This window comes from Narcine bancroftii, chromosome 4, assembly GCF_036971445.1.
Source record: "Narcine bancroftii isolate sNarBan1 chromosome 4, sNarBan1.hap1, whole genome shotgun sequence".
Taxonomy (NCBI): domain Eukaryota; kingdom Metazoa; phylum Chordata; class Chondrichthyes; order Torpediniformes; family Narcinidae; genus Narcine; species Narcine bancroftii.
In genome coordinates, this window is record NC_091472.1 from 171,690,951 (window position 1) to 171,717,586 (window position 26,636).

The 26,636-nt window shown below is 44.1% G+C and overlaps 1 protein-coding gene across 12 annotated transcripts in view; it reads left to right on the forward strand.

Annotated features, from left to right (window-relative positions):
* Positions 1 to 809: 809 nt before the first annotated feature.
* LOC138761221 (RNA-binding protein Musashi homolog 1-like) overlaps positions 810 to 26,636 on the forward strand; it is a 185,342-nt gene continuing 159,515 nt past the window's right edge. For 5 of the 12 annotated variants that reach the window (XM_069932996.1, XM_069932994.1, XM_069932993.1 and 2 more), the window contains exons 1-4: positions 817 to 1,175; positions 1,423 to 1,463; positions 2,067 to 2,148; positions 14,186 to 14,226. In XM_069932996.1, coding sequence (XP_069789097.1) covers positions 976 to 1,175; positions 1,423 to 1,463; positions 2,067 to 2,148; positions 14,186 to 14,226 — 364 coding nt within the window. In that variant the 5' untranslated portion in view covers positions 817 to 975. Of the gene's footprint in view, positions 1,176 to 1,422; positions 1,464 to 2,066; positions 2,149 to 2,370; positions 2,456 to 8,567; positions 8,635 to 14,185; positions 14,227 to 26,636 lie in introns of those variants that run through there. The other 7 variants (XM_069932998.1, XM_069932997.1, XM_069932991.1 and 4 more) reach the window with 7 other exon arrangements.

A 26,636-nucleotide genomic window follows, 5' to 3' on the forward strand; every position in this document is an offset into this window, starting at 1 on the left:
CTGGTTGAATCATGCCCAGTTTCAGTAGGAGTGAGATTCTCCATTACTGTGTAATGAGACCGATGCCACGTGTAAAGGTTCGTGTAAATTTAATTATGCACGGTAAGTTCTTAACACGCTGACGAACGTTGCGGCGAACGGGATGAGATTTAAACAAAACTTCTACCGTTTTTGTATTCAAGGCGATTCTAATAATTTGAAATCAAAATCCGAATACTGTCATGCATGCGGATATAACAACAATCCAGGGACGTTGTCACTCGGAGTTTGTATTGAAAAGAATGAGTTGGTCAGAGAGTCCACTGCCCATACTGAGATTAAACATCATGTCTTCAAAATCGTACACTTGTAAAAAAAAAATCCTGCTTTTAGGATTTCCAAACATACATCCAGAAATCGCTAAAAAAAATCTTAATGCTAATTCAAGCGGGCGGGCGGGAGGAGGGGGATGGATTTTTTTTCTGCTGACCAATACAAGCGATGCTACCCCCCTTCCTCTCTGCATCTGCGAATAGCAGTGGACCACCCACATCACACCGAACCGTCTTATTGCCACCGATTAAAAAATGCCCGAATAGGTCTAATTTAATTTATTACAGATTAAAAAAAAACTTCCACACGCCTTTACACCCAGTCGGAAAGTGCAATCGGAGCTGCGAATGCAAGTGTTCTGTTATCTCATGGATGCAGATATCATTGTCCCTGGAGTTTGACCATCTAAGACACTCAGAGCAGCGCCGACGGCCCCACGTGGAATCCGATCAATGAACAGAAAGTATCGAGCGGTTGTTTTTGTAACTTCTTCCCATTATTACGTCACCAGGCGAGGCGGTTGCCCGGGTGACGGGCCCGGACCCCCGCCACTCACTCACTGGTCGCCGGTCGGCTCGGGAAAAGAAGGCGGGATGATGCACGGGATGGGGCGGGATAGGAGGAGGGGACTAGCAAGAGGGGGGGAGGGGTTCAGCCCGGGTCATGAAGAGCCGCTCGGCCGGGCTGCCCCTTCCCTCCCCTCCCGCCAGTGACGATCCCTTGCTCCCCCACCCCCCCTCCCTCTGTGCATCCCTACCTCTGCTGAGCGGGCCCTCCTTGCCTGCCTGGGACTGGAAGGTAATGGAGGCGGACGCAAACCAAGCCAACTCGGTGCTCAGTGCAGACTCGCAGCACGATCCCTGGTACAGGAGCTCAAATCCAATTCATTTCTGTAGCATTAAAAAAAAACACATTTAACTCTTCATAATCAAGCTTAATTTTTTTTGCGGTTTAAAATTGTAATGTTGACTTTCAAGGGTGGTTTGGGTTAACGGCCCAACTTACTTTTTTTGCTCTTTAAATGTGTGTGTGAGGTGCCAACATGGCGGAATCCCGTGTCTGAGTTGTGTCTTTGTCTTTTTTCCCCCTCTCTCTTCATTTTTCTTTTAGTAAAATGTTCGTCGGGGGACTGAGCTGGCAGACCACGCAAGGTAAGGAGTGTCCTGATACACCTCCCAACTTTTATTAACAATTTGAATATATATATAGAGAGAACTTCTGTTTAAAATTAAATCATTTGTATAAAGTAAAAACACAACGCTGGAGAAACTCAGCAGGTCAAACGGTGTACTTTATAGAGCAAAGATGACCCACGTTTCGGCCTTGAGCCCTTCATCAAGGTAGGATACTGTAAATATATTTGATCACTTTTCTTTTCTAAAGGACACTGACCTGCTGAGTTTCTCCAGCATTATGTTTTCACTCCATTCACGGTGCTTGCGTGTTTTTACTTCGGATAATGCTCTTTTTATTTGTGTTATTTACATCTACAGTAAATCTTTGTGTTAGAGTTGGAATTGTGTAGCTTTGAGTCTGACCGTTCCACGAAATGTGGTTTTATTCATAATCCGAATCGGCAGCTTTGATATCCTGGTGCTTAACGCGCCCCTTATGCATAAGCTTATTTTTATATTAAGAGTGGTAATTTTTTTTTGGAAAGATACATAATTCCAGTGGCGACGGTTACATCCCTACTGCTGAGTTGTTCTCACTCTCCACCCTTACCCCGCCCCTTTTTTATATAACTTTAACAGAGGGTCTTAAAGAATATTTCTGCAAATTCGGGGACGTGAAAGAGTGTATGGTGATGCGGGACCCTGTTACAAAACGGTCAAGGTAAGCGAGTGACTCACGACTTGCTGCGGTGTTTCTTCACAAACTTCGCTTTGTAATGAATGGCTGTCTTATTCACGTGTGTGTCTATGCATTAATCCTATATCTCCATTCAGTTTTGAGGCGTATATTCGGATTCTAACTTGTGTATCTTTCTGTGATTCCTTCCAACTGGACGCAGCGTTAAAAGAATGAATTGCTTTTTGTGTATTTTTTCCCCCCCAGAGGATTTGGGTTTGTCACTTTTGTTGACCAAACGGGCGTAGATAAAGTTCTAGCGCAACCGAGACATGAACTGGATTCTAAGACGGTGAGTGGTTTGATTTTAAACCCCCCCCCCCCCCCCCCCCCCATCCGATGCGAGGAATGTAACAGTGAGTGATGTCGAAGGCACAGATTGGTCGGTCACACGCGGCGGAGGTGGCCACTGGATTGGAACGGGGCAGGTTTCCCACATCTCTTGCCCTAATCTTTCACACCAGGAGGGGTACTAGTTATTTTTCCGCTTGTTTCAAAGACTCTCCGAGCCCACGTCACGTTTTGGCCTTGCATGCACGTTTGTCTGAAATTTCCCACAAGCTGGTTAAATAATGCATAAATCGAGAATGGGGGATTTGGGGAGGAGAAGTGGAGTTGGGCGGGGTGGGGGGGGGGGGAGGTGTAGTGAAAGAGAAGAGTGCTTGAGTGTTCCCAGGACGATCATTGGCATGGCAACGGGGCAGGGGGTGCCTTGTAGTATAATAAATAGGTCAACATTCATTAGGCCAACGTTCAGAAGCATTGAAAAGATAACTTTGCCAGTCGCAGCTCTATTTTTGAAGACTTTCATTTAAGAATGGACCAAGTTCCATCACTATTGCAGTTCAAAGAGTGGTTTCATTTTTTAAATAATGTGTGGTAGGTAGGATGCAGGTCCACATTTGTGTGTGCAATTACTAAACTGGAAGTGAAGGCTATTTCCTGACAGTAGATCAGTGCTGGACTGTGTGCATCTGTAGTATTATTCAGCTTGGTTTCCATCTTTTCCTTCTCCAGTACGTATCCCCTGCCCCTCCTCGCACCCATTCTTTCACGTGGTTTTTTTTACACTCTTGGTCACTAATCTACTTACTGACTTGCTTCTAAATCGGCTCAAGTATTCGATGATCAGCTTTTGAAGGTTTGTCAGTTTATTGACCTTGTTGTTAAGGTTTTGGAGTGGTGAGAAGGGAGTATTGCAAATTGTCTTCCTCTATCAGCAATTTTTCTGCATGTTGTATCAAGGCGGCATGTACTACATTATCGAATGTGAAGGAGTGTCCAGGAGAGGTGACTTGGTGGGATAGTGAGAAGAGAATATTGCTACTTGCATCTCACCAAATGATCCATTCTTTTAATAGTGGGCAATTGTGGTACCATTATTAATAAAAATAAATGCACATTCATTGGCCTTGCAGAGGTTGAATATTGTGTTTGCTTGTGCAGAGATCACATTTCCGCAACGGCATAGATTGTTGCATTGCATGGATTTGTGAAATGTGAAAATTACGCCCTGCGGGAGGAGGCATTTAGCTCAGTGTTGGGCTTTTGAAATTCTGTAGACCCATTACCTGGGCTTTTTAAAACCCTGTTTAATTATTCATCCAACTCTCTGAGTTGCAGTTGAATAAGCTTTTAGGTAATGCATCACAATTCGCTACTTTTAATAAAATAAAATCAAATACACTCCTGTCTGATCTCCCAGTCTCTCTTCTCGTGAAGCCAATGACATATGCAGGTTTTGGTGGCTTTTATTTTTAAATTTCTTTCCCTGTGTGGCTGTTTTCTAGATGTGAGAGCTGAATCATTGGGTGGTGATGTGCAGTTCATTCTCGGGGGAGTATTGTGGATCCTAATCCCTAGCACCTCTGTGTGCACGCACTTTCCAGCTGAGCTTCCTTAGTAATTGTCAGGAACGGATGCTCTGACTTTCCAACCCGGGGAGTTGTTTGCTACCAAGTTACTGGGGTAGGCCACTACTTTGAGACATTTATTTTGGCACCTCTTATAGAAGACTCATTCAATAAATCAGATTTTGGAGAGAGGGCTGATTTGATTCCATTAGTTGCTGGAAAATAAACATGGATGACACTTAATAAGTTACTGGAAGGTGATCGTGTTCTTTTAGTTAAGACCAGTGACTCTCTGACAATTGTCCGCTGTGATCTTCCAGCTCAAGAAGACCTGGCAATGTAAAAATGGGGGAAAACACTTTGATTACAGTCTCAATGCAATCCACTGACTTGTATTTGGATGGGTTCTTTATGTAATTGTTTTGAGATGTGGGGAAATTGTGGGTACTTTCCAATAATGAACACCAATGGAAGTAGTTGGCAAGGCAGTCCTTATTGCTATTTCAAAGTTATTGGTGGCCATTCTTCTCCCCCATCTGCAGTCGACAGTCCTCTGAAGGATATTGGACAGGGGATTTGTGAGTTTTGACCCAGCATAGGTCCAAGTTGGAGAAGCATGTGACCTGAAAGCAATCGTGTTGCCTTGTTTCTCTGGATGATGGCATGTGAGTTTGAGTTGTGTTGAAGAGAAGCCCAAAGCTGCCAGGAGTGCAATGGAGCACTCCCCGAGTTCCTGAGGTGTGCAGCTAGGACACACAAGCAGCTCCACCACCAACAACAAAACCATCCACTTGAGTGGCAGCCCATACACCAGCTTCAATAACTAGGAGCTCAATTGTTGAGTGCACTGCAGTGTGTCCTAGCTGCACACCTCAGGAACTTGGGGACTGCTCCACTGCACTCCTGCTCTGTCATTTGCAGATAGGGATTGAAGAGTCAGGAGGTGAATACAATGCAGCAAAATACCAGCCTTTGCCCTTGGAGCTGCAGAGCCATTGGTTCATTTGAAATTCCAATGCTATGCTGTTGAATGATGAGTCTTGTTAATCTTTTCTGCACCCTTTTCATCTTAATGATACAGTTCCTGCACTGTAGAAGGTCAAATTGTAGTTGGGAGATGATCATTGAATAGCACTTTATCTGCGTGAATGTTACCTGCTGCTTGTGTAGCTTGATCCTGGCTGCATTGAAAGCACTGACTGCTTTAATGTTGGAGGGATTAATTGCAAGTGGCACTTAAAACCAATGGCAGTGAACTACTCCATAGCTGAGTACACAGAGTTCTTGACCAGATTCCCTGGTGCAATGAATGTTTTTTGATGTCAAAGGCTAGCCTCCAATGCTGTTCCTGGTATTAATTCGTCTCTTGTCCACGTTTGGCCTTGGGGCTGGAGTTGACACATTGGGATGGAATTGTGTGTTGAGTGAGTTTTTCCTTGTGCTCCTTCAGTTTGCCAAGATTTGTCCTTGTGTTGGCTATGGTATTGCTTGGCCTTGGCAGGTGTGCCCTCCAGGTTGGTTGGTCATGTCTGGCTACTCGAGGATTGAGCAAGGATTGGCTTCTGGAAGAGTGAGGAGTGTGGTGGGTGAAGAAACTGCCGAGTTGTCATTGAATGAAGTTCTGTTGATAAACTTGCCTAATCTCTGCTTTGAACATGCTGGATTTGTTTCTGATTATTTTCCACCCACATACAATCGTGCTATATGACAGTCTGTCCATCGGCATGTGAAATTTGGGTCTTGGAGTCTTCACTGACCAGGACTGTGAAGGTCACTCTGGCAATACTGTCTGTGGTAGATTAGCAAGAGTGAGGTCATGCCTGGCCCCCCTGTTCTGTAGTTAAGTCCCAGTGCACTTGTTAAGTTCGCTTCCCAACTCCTGCAAGACAGGTGAGAGCTCTGTTGTTGGATGTCTGAAGATGTCCTCTTGCATTACTGCCACCCCCCCCCCCCCCCCCCCCCATTGTTGCCTCTTACTGCTGCTGAATGTGGAGGAACATTGAGTTAGCGACTGAAAGGGAGGGGAGGTTTCCATGGTAGCGAGCAAGCTGAATGCGTGCAACCTATTGGATCTAATTGTGGCCTCCTGAGACCTTGCATCTCTGCCAACATCTCAGGCACCTGACCTTCCAGTACTGGATGTTGTACTGCAGTCAGGAGTGGGAACTTTCCTTGTGTGGATGCTTTGGCAGTGTCAATGCTGCTTATCTCTGCAGACTGGGAAATCATCTCTCCCAAACTCCCTTATTCCCCACCCATTGCCCTCCACTCCCACCCCCTGACAACATTTTGTGGATTAATAATGAAATATCCAGGGTGAAGTGCCAGTGTGATCTCTCACTCTCGCCTTCTAGGTAATCTTTGTCACACCCTCGTTCGTCTTCACCTGCTTTACTTGGGCATCAACAAGAATGATGGTAATTGGGGATGTAAGCTGAACTCCAGCCCAAGGTTGTTTTTTAAAAAAAAAACCAATATGAGCTGTAATTGCTTTATGAATTAACTTGGAGGGACTTGTCCAATTGTCTTTGAACAAACCTTAACTATGAGCATAGTTTGGAGTGCATTTCTATTTTTGTGCTCCTTTGTGAATTGGTGAATATCCAACTATTTCTCAGCAGGATTTATTTTCCCCAAGTGCTCAATAATTCACTCCATCTGCTACCAGAGCAAGTTTGTTGACTAGATTGTCCATTAATCACATCAAGTTTCCTGAAAGCTGAGTTTTGAAGGATGATTTGATGGATATTATCTTGTGTGCTAGTTACCTGGTGAGATGGAGTGTTCTATCGTACATTATCGAAATGATTTGTACCCTCTGCTTATAGAACTGTTGACCATAGAAAAGGAGGGGAGGATGGCAAACTATTCCATTGTTCACTTCCTATTTGCATTTCCATCAAACCTGACTCGTTTGAAAAGGTAACTTGTATTGAAGCCCCCTGTGAACACCTTGCACATCCCTGATAGTTCAAAGGGGACAGGTTCAGGCTGAGCGTGAGGAGTTCAATTTGGTGGGTGCTGTGGTCAGGGCCAAGACAATTGGCTCCGGTTCCTCTATTGTGCCCCCTACTGGACCAAATCAAGTTTTGACCAGGTTGTGATGACCTTCAGATTGTGGAGGTTAATACAAAAAGTAAAATCTTTTTGAGTAAATTCCAAGATAACATTTAACAAAAGCTAATACAGTTAGTAAATGTGGGTTAGGAGCTGAGTAATGCTGCCAACAACCCCAGTTTGTACCTTAAAACTAGTTTTGAAAAGTTTTTGTAAGAAATAAAAATATCACTCTAAATTGTAGGTTGAATTAGGAAATCGGTCAATGCTTTTTTAAAAATATTTTTTCCTTTTTATTAACTGTTGTTTCTAATGGTAAAACTTGCTTGTTGAACAATTTCTTCATGTCCAAGTTTTATGCAAAAATTTAAGACTGACACGTAGTGCAGACGTGTGAGCTGTTGCACTTTGATAGGACTTGCATGGTGAATGGTAGGGTCCTGGGGAGTGTGGTAGAGCAAAGAGACAGGAGTATTGGAACATAGTTCCATGAAACTGGTGACACGGGAAGATAGGGAGGTGAAGGCAGCATTTGGCACACTTGCCATAATTGGTCAAGGCATTGAGAACAGGAACAGTGATGTCATGTTATAACTGTACAAGACGTTGTTGAGACTGCACAGTATTATGTACAGTTCTGGTCATCCAGCTGGACAAAAGATATAATTAAGCTGGAAAGGTTGCAGAAAATATTCATGACAATGTTACTGGAACTGGCAGGCTTGAATTAAAGGGAGAAACTTGCTAAATTTGGACATTTCTCTCTGGAAAATAGGATGCTGAGGGAAACCTGAAAGGTTTATAAAGTCATGAGGGGTTAGGGTTAGTCTAAAACTAGGAGGCATAAATTTAAGGTGAGAGTTAAAAGATTGAAAGGTCAGGATTGAAAAATGGAGCATTGGGAGCCTGGGTAAGGGAAATCTCTTCACACGCCAGATGGTGGCCATGTGGAATGAGCTATCAGAGGTAGAAGCAAGGACAATTGTCGAGTCGAAAAGATTTTTAGGCGGGTATGTGGAAAGCTGGTTTCAAAGGGATGAGCCAAACCAAAGCAAATGGTGCTAGATTGGCCAGCATAGAAAAGTGGGCAGAAGAGCCGATTTTTGTCCTGTAGATGTCTGACTCCATTTGATTCGATGTTATAAGCTTGTTGTTTGCACAGTTCCAGATTCCAGAGGGTAAAAAACCCAGAACCATCTTGTAATCCAACAACTAAATTGAAGACTATTTAAAAAGTACTGAAGGGCAAAGGGCCGTGAACAAGGGCTCTGAAGGCAGTTGCAGCGTAGGTAGAGATTGGTAGGATGGCACTCTAAATACTTGTTGTCATTAGCCAGGGTTCAGATCTAGGAGGGTATGGAACAACAAGACAAAACATTGGTTGGGCCACTGCTGGAGCATGGCGTGCAGTTCTGGTTGGTGCACTGTGAGTAGGATGTGAGGTCACAATGGTCGCGGTGGGGTGGGGTGTTGAAGGCTAGCCACTGGATGGGCTGGGTTTATTGCTGTAAAAGAAGTAGAGATGGGACTTAATTGATGTGTACAGAGTGGCAGCGATGAGGTAGCTAGTGAGAGCCTTTTATTCCCCTGTAAATGAAGGTATTTATAGCTAGAGGGCTTAGATTTAAGAGGAGAGCTCGGAGATTTTGAGCGGATTTGAGGATTTTTTTACATCCAGAAGGTAACTGAAATCAAACTAGTTTTTTTTTGAGGGGATAGTCGAGGCAGATACTTGTCCTTTAAGTGAGTGCTTGAAACTCCATGACAGAGGGCTAGGTGCTGGAAAATGGGGTCAGCATTCTGCCTGGGATGGATACTGAGGGCATTAGGGCCTGTTTCTGTGCTGTGTGAATTTTGACAATGACTTTAACTGTTCCTCCTACTGCTGTCCAGATAGTTAAGGCGAAATGGCTTCTTTGTATCCCAGAGACCATGGCTATGTGTTTTATTTGTGTCTTTGTGCCTTTGGTAATGCAGTGATAGCTGATTAAACAGTTTCTTCATCCACAAAAGCAAATCCCATTCTAAATACCAAGAGTCCAAAACCTGTTTGTTTTAACAAGCAGAGCTTAAGTATAATCTGCTGATAGGAGATTGTTTCATATTGCTGGGAGATTGCAGTCAGGGGTTAATTTTTATTTAAGGACGCATCTGTTTTACTGCAAGGAGTCAGTTTTACAGCATGGAAATTGGCCCTTTAGCCTGACAGGTTGGTCCATGCCAGCCATGTTGTCTATTTAACCTGGATCCATTTGCTTATTTGGCCAATATCCCTCTATAACCTTTCCTTTAAGCATACCAGTCTAAATGTCATTTAAACAATGAATTGTATCTGTTTTTGGCAGCTTGTTTCACATACTTGCCACTCTGTGGATAAGTGTCCCATCAGTTCCTTTATAAATCTTTTTTTCATATATACAGCTCGTAACAGGCCCTTTTGGTCCATGAGTCCGTGCCACCTAATTGCACCCAATTGACCTACAACCCTGGTTTGTTGAATGGGGGAGGAAACCCACGCAGACATGGAGAATGTACAGACTCCTTGCATCTTTTCCCTCTCACCTTAAAACCATGCCCTCTAGTTCTAGAGTCTGGCTCTGGGGTAAAATAGTGACCACTCACCTTGTCTATGCTCCTCATGAGTTTATAATGTTAGTTCTACTGTGTTGGTGTCCTAACATTCTGAAATAAATCTGGTACCTTTGTACTGTGGCCCAACATTTTTATCAGCTTTGACCATACATGGTGAGATTTAGAGCAGTCTAGATTATATTGTGAGGCAAAATGGTGTATGCATACCTGCATTTAAATAAAATCTGCTTTTATTCCTCAAAGTCCATGTAGATGGAAATAAGGGGGGGGGGGGGGGGGGTGAGGACTAATGGAATTGCTTTCCTGGGAGATGATATGGGCCAGATGGTTTGCTAGTATCTTCTGTGTTGTTGCTAGTATCAGATAAGATAATCGCTCGAGAAACCTTGTGTTATTGCTATCTTGTCCAAGTAGTCTCGGTCAATCTATACCAGAAAAGAGTGGCTAATGTATATCCGATCCATGATGATCTTGTGTGTGCAGTCATCAGATCATTTGCTGTATGAAATGTAAGCATGCTGACTTTTCATCTAGTTAACTCTGGGGTTAATATCTTGTGGACTGATTGACCCTGATACAGAGTCTTGACCTGAAAGTCTGCCTCTATAGATGCTGCTTATACTGCTGAGTTCATTCAACAGTTTCAGTTTTTTGCTCCAGATTCCAGCATCTGCGGAACCATAAAACACTACAGCACAGAAACAGGCCCTTCAGACCACGAGCCTGTGTTGCCCAATTACATCCAATTGACCTACAACCCTGGTACGTTTTGAAGGGTGGGAGAAAACTGGAGCACCCGGAGGAAACCCATGCAGACACTGGGAGAACATTCAAACCCCTGACAGTCAGAGCTGGATTCAAATCCTGTTGCTGGCGATGTGCTAACCACTGCACTAACCATGCCACCCTAGTTCTAGTCTTTGCCGAATTATTAATCTTCCTAGTCCCACTGATCTACACCCAGACCATACCCCTCCCATCCATGGACCTGTCCAAATTTTTCTTCAATGGCTGAATTGAACCTGCATATACAAATTCAGCTGACATCTTGTTCCACACTCCCAGCATTCACGTGAAGATGTTCCCCCTAATGTCCACTTTAAACTGTTCTCCTTTCACCCTCAAACCATACTCTAGTTTTGTCATGCTTAACCTCTGAAGCTTGTGTCTCCACTTAAGGAATAATAAGTTTTGTGAGTCAGGAAATTTTCTGCTTAAAAAAAAATTGAAGTAATTTGGGGCTCTTTTGAAGCCAAGATTGAAGAGTTTTGTAATCGAGGTGGTGTGAGGAGGAGCAGCAGAGATGGGGACACCTGAATGGAGTTACGGATCATTTGTGATCTGATTGAACAATGAGGAAATGTGTGGGCATCTGAATGGCTATTTGAACTTCAGCAGCCAAGGGTAATGTTTCAGTTGCTGACCTGCTTAAGTGCAACAAACCTAACACACCAGGGGACCTTTCCAATCTGTGCCATCTACCTATATGGGGGAGAAATAAGTTAGCAAGGTTCATCACTTTGATCATCCCAGACTTGGCTGAAAATGTGCCTTGCATCAATTGGTAGTGATTCTATAAATTGGAAAGTGGTCAAGAATTTCTTACTTCAAGTAGGAAATTCTTGATGCTCAACTTTAGGAATGCATAAAAAGGCTGTATGGAGCCATCTATGAAACTTGACAGGACCAGACACGTTACCTACATGTTGATTGTTCAAGTGAGGGATAGCTTGACTTGTAAAAAAAAAAAAAAAAAAGTGCCTTGTGTGAACAGTATTCACCGGGATTTGGTTTTTCATTTGGAAGAGCTATGGTACCTTAGCAGACTGGATCATCTGACAACCATTGCCTAGGGTTGCTAAAAGTAAGTGATTAAGGTCAACAGTTGATCCCAGAACATCTCTGGTCAGTGTAAGTTTGGGTCAGAGCACATGTCAGTTGTTTAAAGGGCCCAGTGGACAACTGTTACCGGACACCCTGTGTTAGTGGGATTTTGGATCACTTGGTCCTCTCCCTATGGCAGTGAGAGGTATACTGCATGCATTGCTCTGCGTTGACCAACTCAATGAAAGTACTTTGCCAAGGTGCATTTTTTTTCTCTTTGGGTTTGAAACTCCTGATTCCAGTGAATTCCTTTTACGAATTCTGGTCCATTCCTGGCCTCAGCACCAGGGCCTTTGGGCAGCAGTTAGTGGCTCCAGAGACCTTGTTCATTCTGGACCTTGGATCCTTTCTGGAGTTTACCTTTTCTGCTTGGAACTGCACAGGTTTCCTCGGGGAAATCCAGTTTTCCCCCACGTGTTTTGGGGAAAACTGAAGTACACATTGAATGTTGGCCGTTGTAATGTTGACCCTGTGGTGTCATTTATAGTCACTGGATCTGAAGAGCAGCGTATACAATACATTCACTTGCAGCATTCACATTGTGTTAAAGCAGAGCCATTTCATTCCGAAGGGAGCATTATAGACATAGAGAAGTGAAGAAAGATGTAAGGATATGGGGACTGGGTGTGTGAATTTTGATCTACCAAAAGTTGCCATGGATGTGATTGCATGGATTTGTCAATTTCAGTGTATCCTTGTTATACAGGTTGCGCTGTAGTATAGCAGTCTGTGATCTGACAATTCCTGCATTTTAGTTCAGCTCCTTACAAATGAACTAATTCTTGCCATGATCTTAAAATTTAAGAACAGTAGCTAATTAACCAGACAGTGTAACTTTCTCCAGTTTTGGGTGATGATTGGTTCTTGGAACCCAAGCGTGATGATACTTTAAAAACTTCTCTGCGTTGGATGATCAGAAGGCAAGTTCTGTGGTCCAGTACCATTCACTCCCAAGGGTACCATTCACTCCCAAGGTACCATTCACTCCCAAGGTACCATTCACTCCCAAGGGTACCATTCACTCCCAAGGGTACCATTCACTCCCAAGGGTACCATTCACTCCCAAGGGTACCATTCACTCCAAGGGTGCCATGCAAGACTTTCAGCCTGCAATTCCAGAAACTGGGGAAAAGATGGTAGATTTTTAGAAGTTTGTCTCCTCTTTCAGTTCATTGTACCCCATGAAAATTAGGTGCAAGGTGGGAAGAGGCGGAAGGATGAGTCAGTAAGTTTGCGGATGACACGAAGGTTGTCAAATGTTATACGAGGATAAAGACAGGATGCAGAATTGGGAAGAAAAGTGGCAGATGGAGTTCAGTCCGGATAAGTGTGAGGTGATGCATTTTGAAGGACAAACCAGAAGGCAGAGTATCGAGTTAATGGTCGGATGTGTGAATAAACAGAGGGACCTTGGGGTTCAAATCCTACATTCCTCAAGGTCGCCACGCAGGATGATAGGATAGTTAAGAAGGCCTATGGGATACTGGGCTTCTTTAATAGGGGGATTGAGTTCTGGAGAGGTCATGTTGCAACACTACTACACATCTCTGGTAAGACCACTTGGAGTATTGTGTTTAGTTCTGGTCACCTCCTATAGGATGGACGTGGAAGCTATGGAGAGGGTGTAGAGGAGATTTACCTGGATGTTGCCTGGATTGGAAAAAAGGTTTTGAGGCAAAGTTATTAGAACTGAGACTTTTCTCTTTGTGTGTAGAAGGATGAAAGGAGTCTTGATAGAGGTCTTCAAGATTATGAGAGGCATAGATAGGGTAGACAGCCAGCACCTGTTTGCCAGGGCAGGAATAGCAAACACCAGAGGACATAATGTACAAAATGACAGGAGGGGAGACATTGGGGTAAGTTGTGGCTGTCTGGAATGCATTGTCAGGGATGGTGGTGGAGGCTAAAACGTTAGGGGCATTTAAGAGACTCTCAAGACACATGAAAGTAAAATAGAGGGTTCTGGGGTAGGGGGTGTTTAGTACTTATTGGGATGACTCAGCATTGAAGGCCGCAGGGCCTGTATTGCGCTGTAGTGTTCCACGTTTCTATAAAGATGAGTTACTGCCCGGAGGAGAAGTGCTCGAATAGTCCTGAGACCGTTCTACAGTGTGCAAATCAGTGTAGATTGCTTCTCTGAAATGCGCACAAGTTGGAGGGTGATGGGAGTGGTTGGCGCCATTCTTCTATCTGGGGCTGTCTGTTTTCCATTTCAGAAGATTCTACATTCAGTTGACATCAGATTACATGAGCAAGGAATTTGTTCAGAATAGCTTTTCAATAATACAGTAAGATCCCTGATATCCGCAACTAAGTGGATTGATAGATGCAGGTTAAATGAGTTTTCCGGTTGCTCAAGGTTGTGTGATTGGCGAACAGTGAGGCATGTCAATTTTAAACTTCCATTTTAACCTATTTATTTTCCACGATTTTTTTGCAGGTTGCTTGAATTCTGGATAATGGGGTTTTACTGTACTATATTTCTACTTATTTTCTGACAAGGGTTTTGCAGTTTCTTTTGGAATTATCTTCAGGAGAATTATTATTGTTTTTCTCTCCTCCTTCCCCCCCCCCCCCCCCAAACTTTATTCTTGTGGTCCAGGTGATTTAATCTGATCTGTTTCTGTCTTGTACAGATTGATCCCAAGGTGCTTTTCCACGCAGAGCACAGCCAAAGGTAAGACTTTGGGTTTGCGTATTCCCTTGCAATTCTTGAATGGGGCAAGGGAGAAGATTTCCCAGGGCCCCGCTTTCGTGATATTCCCCAAGAGCTCTTTCAAAATGGTTACAGCCTGTTGTAGCGTTTGCACTGAGCTCCCCTGCCCGAAAGAGCTGTTGGCCCTTAGGGATCCCAATGTTACACCCGTGTGGTAATTCTTTGAGTCTGCTGAAATATTGTTGGCTAACTTGGTCACCGTGGGCTTGTAGGAGCCCTGAATGATTTGCTCATCTATCAAACAGCCTCGCAAAAGTGTCCTACACCCTCAATGGCCTCTGTTCCACCATCGAGGGTGGAACTTGTGGTTACTGTTTGAGTAGCCTGTTGCTTTTAGTAAGACAACTGGTACAGCAACCAGTTGAGTTGTACCTTACCAGCTGAAGTCGACCATTGCTGAATCCAGAAGGTCTAGTTCCCTGTAATAGACTAATGATCAGCATACCCAAGATGATGAAAGAGGTATCATTATTTGGCACTAGACTGTAGATTGTCATGCCCAGCTTGTAAACAGGTCTGTAAGTACCATGTTGAAAAATGAAGTGGGGTAATGTCCAAGGTTGGGGCCTTTGCCAAAAGGAAGGAATTGACTCACCCCATGTCAGCAGCTTTCACTGAGCACCCCCCCCCCCCCCACCAAAGATTCTGCTCATAGTTTATGGGCTCCCTTTGCTGTAAAACGTCAGTTTTGGTTTGTACAGTACCTCTCCTACCAACTAAATAAAAATATTTTTTATGTGAGGCAAAAAGAAAATAAGGCTTTTACTTAAATGTGCTCTGGCATGAAGGGGTGTTGCAGGGCCCCTGTTGAGAATGGCTGGGTTAAAGTTCTTTTCCAGATCTTTTCATGGTTGCTTGATCTGAAAAGCACTATTTGGGTTGTTCAAGGAAGCTTTGACCACGATGTATCGTGACTCCATGTGGAGAGGAGGTCACCGTCACTTTATCTCCCAAGACCCCAGTGGGAGGTTCATGTGGACAGATGCTACGTTGAGCTCAGGATTGTCTTAGGATATTGATGCTGCTCTTTCTGACCATGCATTTAACAGCCCTCTCCTTTACAGTCGTTTGGGAAATCTTGGCTGTTGTTCTACCTTTTTTGGTCCTTACCCACCCCCTTCTCTCGTACAACACCCTGGCTCTGCACTCTTAAGATGCTGCAAAGGGAGCAATGTTTGATGACTGCATTGGGTCAGCACCTTGTAGAGAAACTAGTGTTTCCAAGCTATGCACTGTCCTGGGTGGTGCAGTGGTGAAGCTCACAGCCTCAGTGACCCGGCTCAATCCTGGTTCTCTGTGTCTGTGAGCTTCCTGTGGGTGCTTTGGTTTTTCCCCTTGCTCCAAAGATGCAAAGATTGGGTGGGTAATTATTCATTGTAAATTGATTCTAGCGGGTAGATAAGTAATAAAATGTGGGAATACGTGAAGAATTAAAAAATGACATTCGCGTGATTGAGTGGTTGTTGGCGTGGACTTGGTGGACAGAAGGACCTGTACTGTGCACTTGGCCTCTGATCTCTCCACCCTGCTAGCAATCTGGCAGGAAGTCGTGCTCTCAGATGCTACAGCTGTTCTTCTCTTCCACCCCCCCTTTCCTACGTTCAGTCAGTTCTCATCCGGTTTGTCTGCGCAGTGGAAGGGTGTACCTGCAGTGAGGGGACTCTGGTGTCTCAGCTTGGCTATTGTCCCTTGTGCATATGTCTGATCTGGAGAACCATGGTAACCGTTTTAGCTGTGATATTCAAGGGGGAAAAAAATACATTACTCAGAAACATGACCTTTAAATAATGTAGTAAAATCACTGGGCTGGAGAAATTCAACACATCAAACAGCGTACTTCATATAGTAAAGATAAAGCTGCATTTGGCGAGAGAAGCGAAGAGAGCAGCAATCAGTGCACTTCAGGATGGCAACGGAAAAGTGGTGGTGCATTCTGACCTTCAGCCGTTGTGTAAAATGGGAGTTCATCAGCACAGAAATGGGTCCTATGACCAAACTCTTCCTTGCTGGCCAAGTTGCCTACCTGAAGTGGGTGATTGCAAGCTCCACCGGACAGACAGAGTCCCACTGCTGGCTAAAATACAGAGCAAGCAGTATCTGAGCATGCTAAGGTTCTCTGCTGGTTCAAAAGAGCCATTGTCATGACATTAAGTGAACTGGAACAATGTGATATTTCATAGCAATGTTTGCTTTGGACCTGGCTGGCTTGGAGAAGATTTTGTATAATTAATTCCTTTTCATTTCCTTCCAATTGAATTGTATTTGAGTTTGCTTATTCTTCAACTCTTGAGTCCCTCTCTGTTTTAATGCGCTCTTGTTAATTGCGGATAAGTGTTTTGAAGCCGCTGATGAGTTCTGTGACGTATTGACAATATTTAAAATCTTGCAAAACTGCACTGTTTGCCACTAACTTCTCACTGGACTCCCATTCCATGCACATGGTAACAAAGGGTCTTTGTCAATGCTTTAATTTGTAATCCAGCTAGAAATCTTTGCATTGACCAAGTCCACTGAAAAACCCTGGCACGAGATGCGTTATAGCTGATGTGATGCTGATCATTTTGCATTTCTTCTGAATTTCATTGACTGGGTCACTATGATGGAAAGAGGCCATTTGGCATATCTTCAATTTTGTCTCTTCAAACAGCTATTCCACTAGCACAAATGTGCAGTTTTTTTGGCCATTGTATTGGAGATGTTTTTGAAAGTTGTTGAACCTGGTCGTTCGTTGTTACATTGAGTGAGTGTGATGTCTGACTAGCTATAACGTGACCTGCTGGGAGAATGGCTCTGGTGACAGCAGGATCTCTGCACCTCTGACTCCAGCCATGGTTGACTGTCACACTGCTAATTAAATGATAACATTGGATAACAATTTTTTTTAAGGTTTGTTTCCTGAAGATTAAATGGGGATTGTGATAACTTCAAACTGAACACTAAGATCATTTCAGATTTACTGAATCACATAGGAAGTTGGAGAAACATTAAAATCAACTTTTATTGACTTTTGCACCTTTAGTCGCATAATGATGCGGACACAACTGACCAAAAGTGTTTTGCCACTGATGTTTGTTTGTACTCAGCATCTGATACCTCTGGTGTCATTGCCCAACAATAGTTGGCCAGCATTGGTGGATTTCAGTTACTGCTTTTCCATGATCACAATGTTCTGACGAAACTTTTCACCATGTTTGTCACTGACTGCACCAAGATCAGCAGGGAAGAATTCCGTGCAAATGTAGAAAATGAATTTTCAATGACACGTTGCACTTCATGGTTTGGTAGGCTTGAAGTAGACTTAAAATATGACAGGAAATCACAAAAATAGATTATATCTACAAAAAATGGTACATGATAGGAAAATTTGAAGGTAATTTTTGTGATCAGTAGCCTATAAAATATACCCAAAAGTATTTAGGAAGCAAAATCTTTGATGTCCAGTGTAATAGATGACTTGCTTATTAAGACTTCAGAGCTATTGCTTGTTGACAGGGTTAGAACTTCAAAGCACTAAAGTGGTTGTTATGGGCTGGAGCACAATGCCCAGTCATGGGGAGGATTGTCCAGGATCTTTTTATCCAGAGCCGTGGGTATTAATTGTTCTGGGTGCTTTAGGGGATATCTCCACCTTTATTCTGATACTTTGATTTATTGTTTGCCACATCTGAATTGCATGTTTTAATATGGGATCATAAGTTTTCTTTATCAATTTATTCATGTGCACGCCAGTTTGTGCCCAGGATGGGGTACCATCCCCCTCAAAGAGTGAGGAGATAAACCTCGACTGGGCCCCCCAATAATAGTTTTTACAAACCGGCAATTACTACCAGAGTCCCAAGTCAACTTTTCCAAGGGGATTCAAGCCACTTTACCATTCCACAGGAATTTTCTGACCCATCCGTTGAGCATCTTAAAGAAGCCCTGGGGTAGTGGAATGGGTAATGACTGAAATAGATATTGTAGTCTTGGCATCTCCATTTTAATGTAATTAACTCTGCCCACCAAAGTTATGGGCAGTCGTTCTCCCTCTGCCAAGGTCCTCCACAATCTTCCGGAGCAAAGGGAAACAATTGAGTTTGTATAAACTCTGTAAATCCTTATCTACTTTTATCCCCAAATATTTAATGCCCTCTTGCGGCCATTTAAATGGACTCCCTTGTTGGTATTCTCTGTAATCTCCCTTTGTCAAGGGCATAATTTCACTCTTATCCAGATTTATCTGATATCCAGTGTGGTAGTCAGCCTGGCCAATGGACCCCCCTCCCCGGGCCGAGTTGGTCAAATATACTAACACATCATCTGTGAATAAATTAATTTTATGCTCCTCCTCCTGGCCCACTTTGAACCCCTTTGTCTGGATCCCGTTGGATGGTTTCTGCCAGTGGTTCAATAGCTAGAATCGCTGGGGACAATGGGCAGCCCTGCCTACTGGATCTCAGCTTTGTGAATCTTGACTGCACCTGTTTCAAAGTAATGATATTCTTCCTACAGCAAGGCATCCAGAAGTGTACACACTACTCTCGTGGTGATCTTGCAGAAGTCTTCTATCACTGTAATGTGATGTTTCTGCTCCTGTGCTCCATGCTCCTAACTGATGAAGGCAAGTGCGTCTTCAACACCTTGTCTACCTCTGTTGCCACTTTTGGGGAAGGATTTATGAAATAGTGTCTTGACCTTTTAAAGCTTGGCTGTATTTCTGCATTATACTAGTTGAGCCTAATCTGAACTGCCCTTCATACTCTTCTGATGGTCTTTTCAGGTTGGCTAGTTTAGTACAGTTAAAACTCAGTTACCTGAAATTCAAGAAACCTGCAAAAAGTCGTGGAAAATAAATAGATAAAATGTAAGGAAATTTAAAATTGGCACCCTTTGTAGTTGGTTCATCAATCGCACAATACACAACCTCAAGCAACTGGAAAATTCACTTATCTAGCATCTACCGATCACCATAAGTGCTGGATACCAGGAGTTTTACTGTTTCTAGTTTCTTTTAAACCAGATGGAATCTAAATGGGTTTTCTGAAACACGGAATTAAAAAATTGGTTGTACAGACTGGACTTGCCACTTCAACTGAAGTGTTGGTAGGCAGCACTGGTAATGGGTGAGGTGTGTCCCATTTCACCAAGTCACTGAGAGCTGGTTCCTCACCCCTGAACTGATACTTACAGACATTAGTACAAGCCAGAGTTTCGCTACCAGAGTGAAGCAATGATGGGGGGTGGGTGGGGGGGGGGGGGGGGGGCGAAGTGATGAATGTCCTATTATTTGAAAGGAAGTGCATTATAGGAGAAAGTGCAGTTGTATGTCATCTTTTGGGACTTTGGTTGCCAAGTATTTAGGATGCCTCAATGAAGTGTCATTATTGAAACTAATAGGTTGTGGCAGCCGGTCCCATGAATGTCACTGTGATGACCTATTGTCATAATGTTAAGTTGTAAGTGGGCAAACATTTTTTCGTTTGAATTGTGGGCTCTCTTTATTCACTCATGAAACACCTGAGTTTCACATCTCCAATGGTCTTGAAGCTAGCTGACTTATCCCATTGTTGCTATTTTCTCATCTTGTTTCCCTGTAATTTTTGTTTACATGTCCATGAACTCCACCTGGATTTTCCTACCAGCCATTACACCAGGAGTAAAGTAACCTGTCGATCAACATGTCTTATGGGGTGCTGAGGGGAGGAATGGGAACACCTGGAAGAAACTCGAGTCATGGGAGAGGCAGTTGGCACCAGCGGGTATGCTTGAACCCAGGTCACTGGAACTGGGAAGTAGCAACAAAACCAGCTCTGCCATGGTACCATCTGAGAGCAGAGCAGCCATTCTCACCAGAGGCCTTATGGGGGCTTCAACACCTTTAAGTAAAAGCCTTGTTTTCTTTTCTCCTTGTGTAACATAAATATTTTTTCTGTAGTCGGTAGGAGAGAAGCATGGAAAAAAAATCAACTAAACTTGTCTGCTTCACAGGGAAAGGGGTCCATAAACTTTGAGCAGAGTCCAAGGGGGAGTCAGCCAAAGAGTGGTGTAGAATATCCACAGCATAAATATTGAATTTGTGGAGCCTTTAACTTGTGTCCCAAACCATGTGAAGCAACGATGGAACAACAGATCCAGAAGACTAAGCAAAATGTCTTTTTAAGAACTGTTTGAGAAGAATGTTGAGGGAGTAAATTTTGATGTTTGAGGCAAATCAGCAGTTGGGATGATTGGCAATAGTGAAGTACATGGAGCCAGGATTGCATTGAAGTAATTTATCCTGATCTCTATTTTTGCCTTTCATGCCTTGACAAGCAAATCTAAAATGACATCCTAAGTGCTGTAAATGGTGGTGGGTGGAGGGGGGGGGGGGGGGGGTGGGGGTGGGGGAGGAAAGGCTCGTCAGTGAAAAGGGTTCTTTTTCAGGAAGAATAACACCTTATCTCACTTTCATACAACTGTGTAAAGAGAATAATTGAAGAGTATTGGAGTGTAATGAAATGATCAATTCGAGCCAAGTAAAGCCAACACTGTTGTGGGGCTCATTCAGGAGCCTGATGGCTGCAGGAATGAAACTGTTTTTAAGCCTGTTGGTGTGTGATTTCACACTCTTCTCCTCCTTCCTGATGGGAAGAGGGTAATGAGTGTGTGTCCAGGGTGCCATGGTCTTTTAGAATGTTGGCTGCCTTTCCTCGGCAATGGGAGATGGAGTGAAGTTTGAGATGCGTTCTGTGTTCCTTTTGCTGCCTTCTGTAGCTTCCCATTTTGAGGTGAGCAGCTCCTGTACCCTGCTGTTCTGCATCCAGCAGGTTTGCTTTTGATGATGCACCTGTAGAGTTGTTGTGATAATGTGGTGCACACTTGCACATTCACATGGAGTTCTATTTGCCAGTATGACAACTTAGATTTACTTGGCTCTTCAGTGCATCAAAACTCCACATGTCAGCTTTTGCTGCAGAAGATTGAGAGTGGCCTCTATTTTTGGTTGGAGGCTCTGAAGTGACTGTTTAATTTGGGCATGTGGTTTCTGCAGATTTCAGTGTTTTTAAAATTGATTTTCCACATTTTTAAATTGAGTTCTGTATTTTTTTTTTACCCCTTCGCTCGCTAGCACTGTTGCCTCTACAACTGTGACTGACTGTCCAGTTGCCCGCTCGGTGCTCCCTTTCTTCATCATTGTTTAGATTGATGACACACTGGTGGGATGGGCTGTACATGTGCAGGCGCACCCAGCTGCGGGGCTGGGTCGCCCAGTATCGACCTCTGAGGCTGCAGAAGTAGCGGCTCTGACCCGGTCGGTAACTGCAGCATTTTGAGGCCGCCTTAACTGAAGTTCAAGCTGCAGCGATTTGTGAGGGGGAAATCCTGACCCCGCTTTATGGCACTGGGGAGCTGACCTGTGAATGGATGGTGAGGCAAGGAAGGGGATAGCTGTCCCATGAAAGGAGCCCCTTGCCTTCCAGAAAGAGGAGAGAGAAGAGAAGATGAGGGTTGCAGAATCCACTGCATCTCTGTGCAGGGCGGGATGGTACTATTTAGAGATCTGATGAAGGGATGATAGTTAATGCCTGGGGATTGGGCAGTGGTGCTGCCTGGTGACTGGGCACAGGTTGGGTAGGGGTTACTACTTGGGGATTGGGCAAGGACGCTGCTTGACATGCTGCGTGGTGGTTATGGGCAAGTATTGCTTGGGGTCAGGCGAACCAGACACTGGTTTGAGCATAGGTCAAGCAGGTACTGCCTGGTGATCTGGAAGAGGCTTGGAGTCTGGGTACAGATGGTAGTGTCTGTCTGATATACTGTGCTCACTGTAAAAAAAAAACACAAAACACTATTTTGTTTAAAATGACTAGTTTTTTATGACTTGAAACTGGTAATTTTGTGTGTACATTTTCAAAAAATTGATCAAATGAGGGTGCTGTCCCCCAACCCCCCCCCATGACCCTCACTGTATAACTCGTGCAAGCGCTCAGATCTTTTCCCTCTTTTTGACCTCACTCACATGCCTGATCATGGTCATTAAACATGTGATGGTCTGATACTGCTTTTGGTTTTTGCGAGCTCAGTTTGTACATAAGAAATAGGAGCAGGAGTCGGCCATCCGGCCTGTCAATCCTACTCCAACATTCAATGAGATCATGGCTGATCTGATGATTGGCTCATCTCCACCTACCTGCCTTTTCCTCATATCCCTTATTTCCCATACTATGTAAAAATCTATCCAACCTTGTCAAATATATTCACTGAAGTCACATCCACTGCCTCAATAGGAAGTGAATTCCACAGATTCACCACCCTCATCTCCGCTCTAAATCTATTACCTGGATCTTGAGGCTATGACCCTTAGTTCCTGTTCCCCCCCCACCAGTGGAAATAACTTGCCTACCTTTATCTTGGGCCTTTTATAATTTTGTAATTTTCCATAAGATTCCCTCTCATTCTTCTAAATTCCAGCAAGTACAGACACAATCTTTCCTCATAGACTAATCCCCTCATCTCTGGAAAGAACCTGGTGAACCTCCTCTACCCGGCCTCCAAAGCCAGTACATCCTTCCTCAAGTAAGGAGACCAGAACTGCACACAGTACTCCTGATGTGGCCTCCTCAGTACCTTGTACAGTTGCAGCATAACCTCCCTGCTCCTAAATTCAATCTAACAATGAAGGCCAATGTTGCATTGGCCTTCTTGATCGCCTCCTGCACCTCCAAAACAACCTTTTGCAATTCAGTCCTTCTGAATGACAGCATGCTGCAACCACTTTCTATTTAAATAGTCTGATCTTCCATTTTTGCTTCAGTGAATAACCTCATATTTACCAACATTGTACTCCATCTGCCAGCCCCTTGCCTACTCACCTAACCTAGCTACTACTTTTGTGTTGACCTTCAGTCTTTCCCTGTTCTGGTCAAGTGCCCATGACTGAAGACTGCTCTCTTTGACTTTGCAGATTTTTTTCATTAGATTGTGTCCTGATGCTGCACCTGAGCTTGTTTGTGGTCATTATAGTCATTCTCTGAATCGCTGCTTTTATTCAATGGGTTTAAAGGAGTTTTCTTTATTCTCTCCCACTCGCACTGTCTGGTGAATGAAATCCACTGAGCATCAACTTAAGACCAGTTTCCCTTGGCCCCAGGGTTGGTCCCTTGAATTGTAAGGATCCCTCTGCCCCTCCCCACTTGCCATGAAAAGGATCCCAAGCTGAATTTTGTTTGGGGAGAGGGGTGTAATGACTCTTTGTTGACTTCATTCCTGCCACAGATTCCTTGGTTACAATTTTGACTCCTCTCCTATTTTTGTTTGGCCTCACTGCTCCAGAATGATCACAGTCTGGTGATGTGATAGAACTGGCCTGTTGACACAATGTTAATGTGGCTCCTTTTGTGTGTGGCTATTCGCGCTCGTTCAGGCTCTGCTCCGGTTTCGGAAGGGCAAAGTCTTGAGTTATAGAAATTTGTATCTGTTCATGTTTCATTTGGCTAAAGTGTACAAAAATTATCCTTGATCACTGTTGTATTTTAACTAAAATCCTGATGACAGTGCTGTCAACCTGAGAGTTAATGACACACAGAATGTTCCTGGCTCAGAACTATATATAGGTTGTGGTGCAGAGCTTTGGGTTTCTCACTTTGTGCTGTTGTGACTCGGTGTTCAGATCACGATGGTGGCTGACACTGCAGTCCGAATGGAAAGATCAGCTCGCAGTCTCTTAAACAACCCACAGTGCCGAGGTGGCCCCCTTTGCTCATCCTGCCAGCAGTGGCACTGGTGTTCCACTTGCGTGCCACGGGATAGGGATGGGTGGCGGAGAGGAGACTGGGGTCCTGTTGTTACCTGGATGGAATATGCACGATTGAATGTTTTGCTGCTGATTGGATGGGACTTCCTTCACCCAGAATTTGCAGCACTGGAGGTCCTCGTTTGGCCCGACTGGCTTGTGTTTGTTTTGTATTGCTTCTCCCCACTTTAATTTTTCTTTGGAACATACCACCCAATTACACCCAAATTATCCTATGTTTTGGAGGGAGGCACCCAGGGGAAACCCTGCAGACACTGGGAGGATGTGAACCCTGGTTGTTGGCGCAGGATAGCGTCACACTAACTGCTATGCTAACTGCCACTCTCACATTTGCTGCTGCCCTCTTTCTCCCCAACCCCCCCCCCCCCCCCCCCCACCATGTCTGACCAGGCTTGCTCTCAAATTACATGAGTGTGTGCGTTCCATCAACCCCCTTGTAATTACCATTTTCCCCCTCCACCTCTTACATTTTGGGCCCAGTAGCTCTTGCATGGAGTTGAGCTTGGTTTTATTTCCTTTGGTTGCCCACTGGCACATTTTTGCCTTTCTTGGTTCGGACAGGGCAAGGAACGCTGGGTTCCACCTGGAGCAACATTGCAGGGTTTTGCCCCTTGTGTGTAAGCAGGCAGATGCTCCAAGTTCTGTTGGGGGACCAACTTGGGATGATGCTGGGCAAGCCTGATGTTGCTTCAGACAAGACTCTGTTTTATTTGGACCCAGGCAGTTATTGTTGGAGGCAACTTGAAAGACAGCAGAGGAAATTGGATTCTGGAATTCATAAATAAGGATTACTGCATTCTTTTTATTTCTTTTGATGTTGCAGAGTGCTGTTTTATTCAGGGCTCAGCTGTGCAAGCTGGCATCTCTTTCACGGAGTTACTTTAATTTCAAGCCCATCTCGGTGCTGTTTAGAATTGGGGTCTGGGACCTGTCTCGGAATGGAAATTTCCACTTGCCATTTAGCCTCGGGACAAGTTACTGTTTGGCTGAGCTTTCAAATAGGATATAAAGCAAATCACTAGCCTGTGAGTAACATGAAAGTGTTCAATCTCTTTTCACCCTGCATTCCATTGATCTGTAGTGTGGTGATGCTTGCTTTCACTTCTACACCCATGGAACTTTGCATTTGTTTCCAGCGTCTTCTTCCCTTCTTTGTTCTCCAGAAATGCAATTATGTTGCTGTCAATTTTCTTTTCAATTCCCACCTTGACTATTGACACTTTCGAGTCATGGTTTCCGCATGTTTTTACGAGTGTGAGCCTTGATCACGTGTATGACTTCCCATTACAGCCAAACCCTTGCATTTGCATTTCAAAGCCTCCAGGTGTATTACTTGCATTGTGGTACCTGACTTGCTCCAATGCTTCATTCCCAGCATGAGGCTATTTCTAGACTGAGAGGGCATGTAAATATGTGTCACGCTCTTGTGATGCAAATAAGATCCAGATTCATTAAAGCTCTTCTGGATCCAACAAAGAACTACTGTAAACCCCCCCCCCCCACCTCAGGATTGTGTGGCAGCTGTGGCTTCCATATTGTTAATCTTTAACCCCTGCTCTTTTCCTATTCCTCCTCTTCCCAGGGAAGGTGACAGGGAGCCAGTGCCCCCTTCAAATCGCCGTCCTTCCTTTATAATTTTGATCCCAAGAAGTTTTGTTTGCTCTCAAAATTCAATCTTAAATAAATGAAGTTTAGAAAAGAAACAGCTCATCTACATCTTTTTCTACTCTAAACTTGGACAGCAGGCTGCATGATTTATTGTTTCTCCCCCAGGTCCACCGTTCACCTCTCACTTTGCTCCTACTCTGAGTTTGTGTGCTTTGTCTGCTTCGTTGAGAGCCCAACTGATAAATATGGCAGTGTCAGTCTTGGCTTCACTTGCATCTCATGTGTGCCTGAAACACATTTGATTCTAGCCTGAGTGTGGAAGCACTTCACACCTTAACAATCTCTGTTGCTGCTCTGAGACGAGGCAACTCTGTAGGATAATCCTTGATTTGCTTGGTTTCCTGCCACTTTCCTAAATTCAGCCTGGAGGACAGCAAATTCCTTTTGGTGAGGGAGGAATCTGGCTCCAGTTGTAGCCTCAAGTGTGGGAAATGTCTCGGGTGCTTGGGACCTTTTTTAAAAATTAGGCATGCTGTTGACAGTAGTTGGAGGGGTTGTAACAAGAGGTGGGTTGATAACCTGTGTTTCTGCTGTCAGCATTGTTTCTGTACAAAGCTACCTTGACAGCTTCACTGTAAGAGCAATATAAGCATTCATATGGGGCTGCATCCATTAATCCTAGCTGAGTTGATTTATTTGTAGAGATACTGAGTCTTACCGCACTTGTTAGCGGGGCTTAAAGTTTCTAGGCGTGAAATCTTGCTATGATGTAGGAGCAGAATTAGGCTATTCAGCCCATTGAGCCTGCCTCAGCATTCAATTCATGGCTGGTGCAGTTTTCCCCTCAACCCCATTCTCCTGCCTTCTCTCCTTGATGCTGAGGGGCAATGGAGGTTAAAAGGAGCAAGACCGTGTGCTGCCTGTTGTGGAGTTGTTTGCATGGAAAGAAGGTTGTTGGCTCCAATCCTGTCTGGAGAATTGAACCTTGATG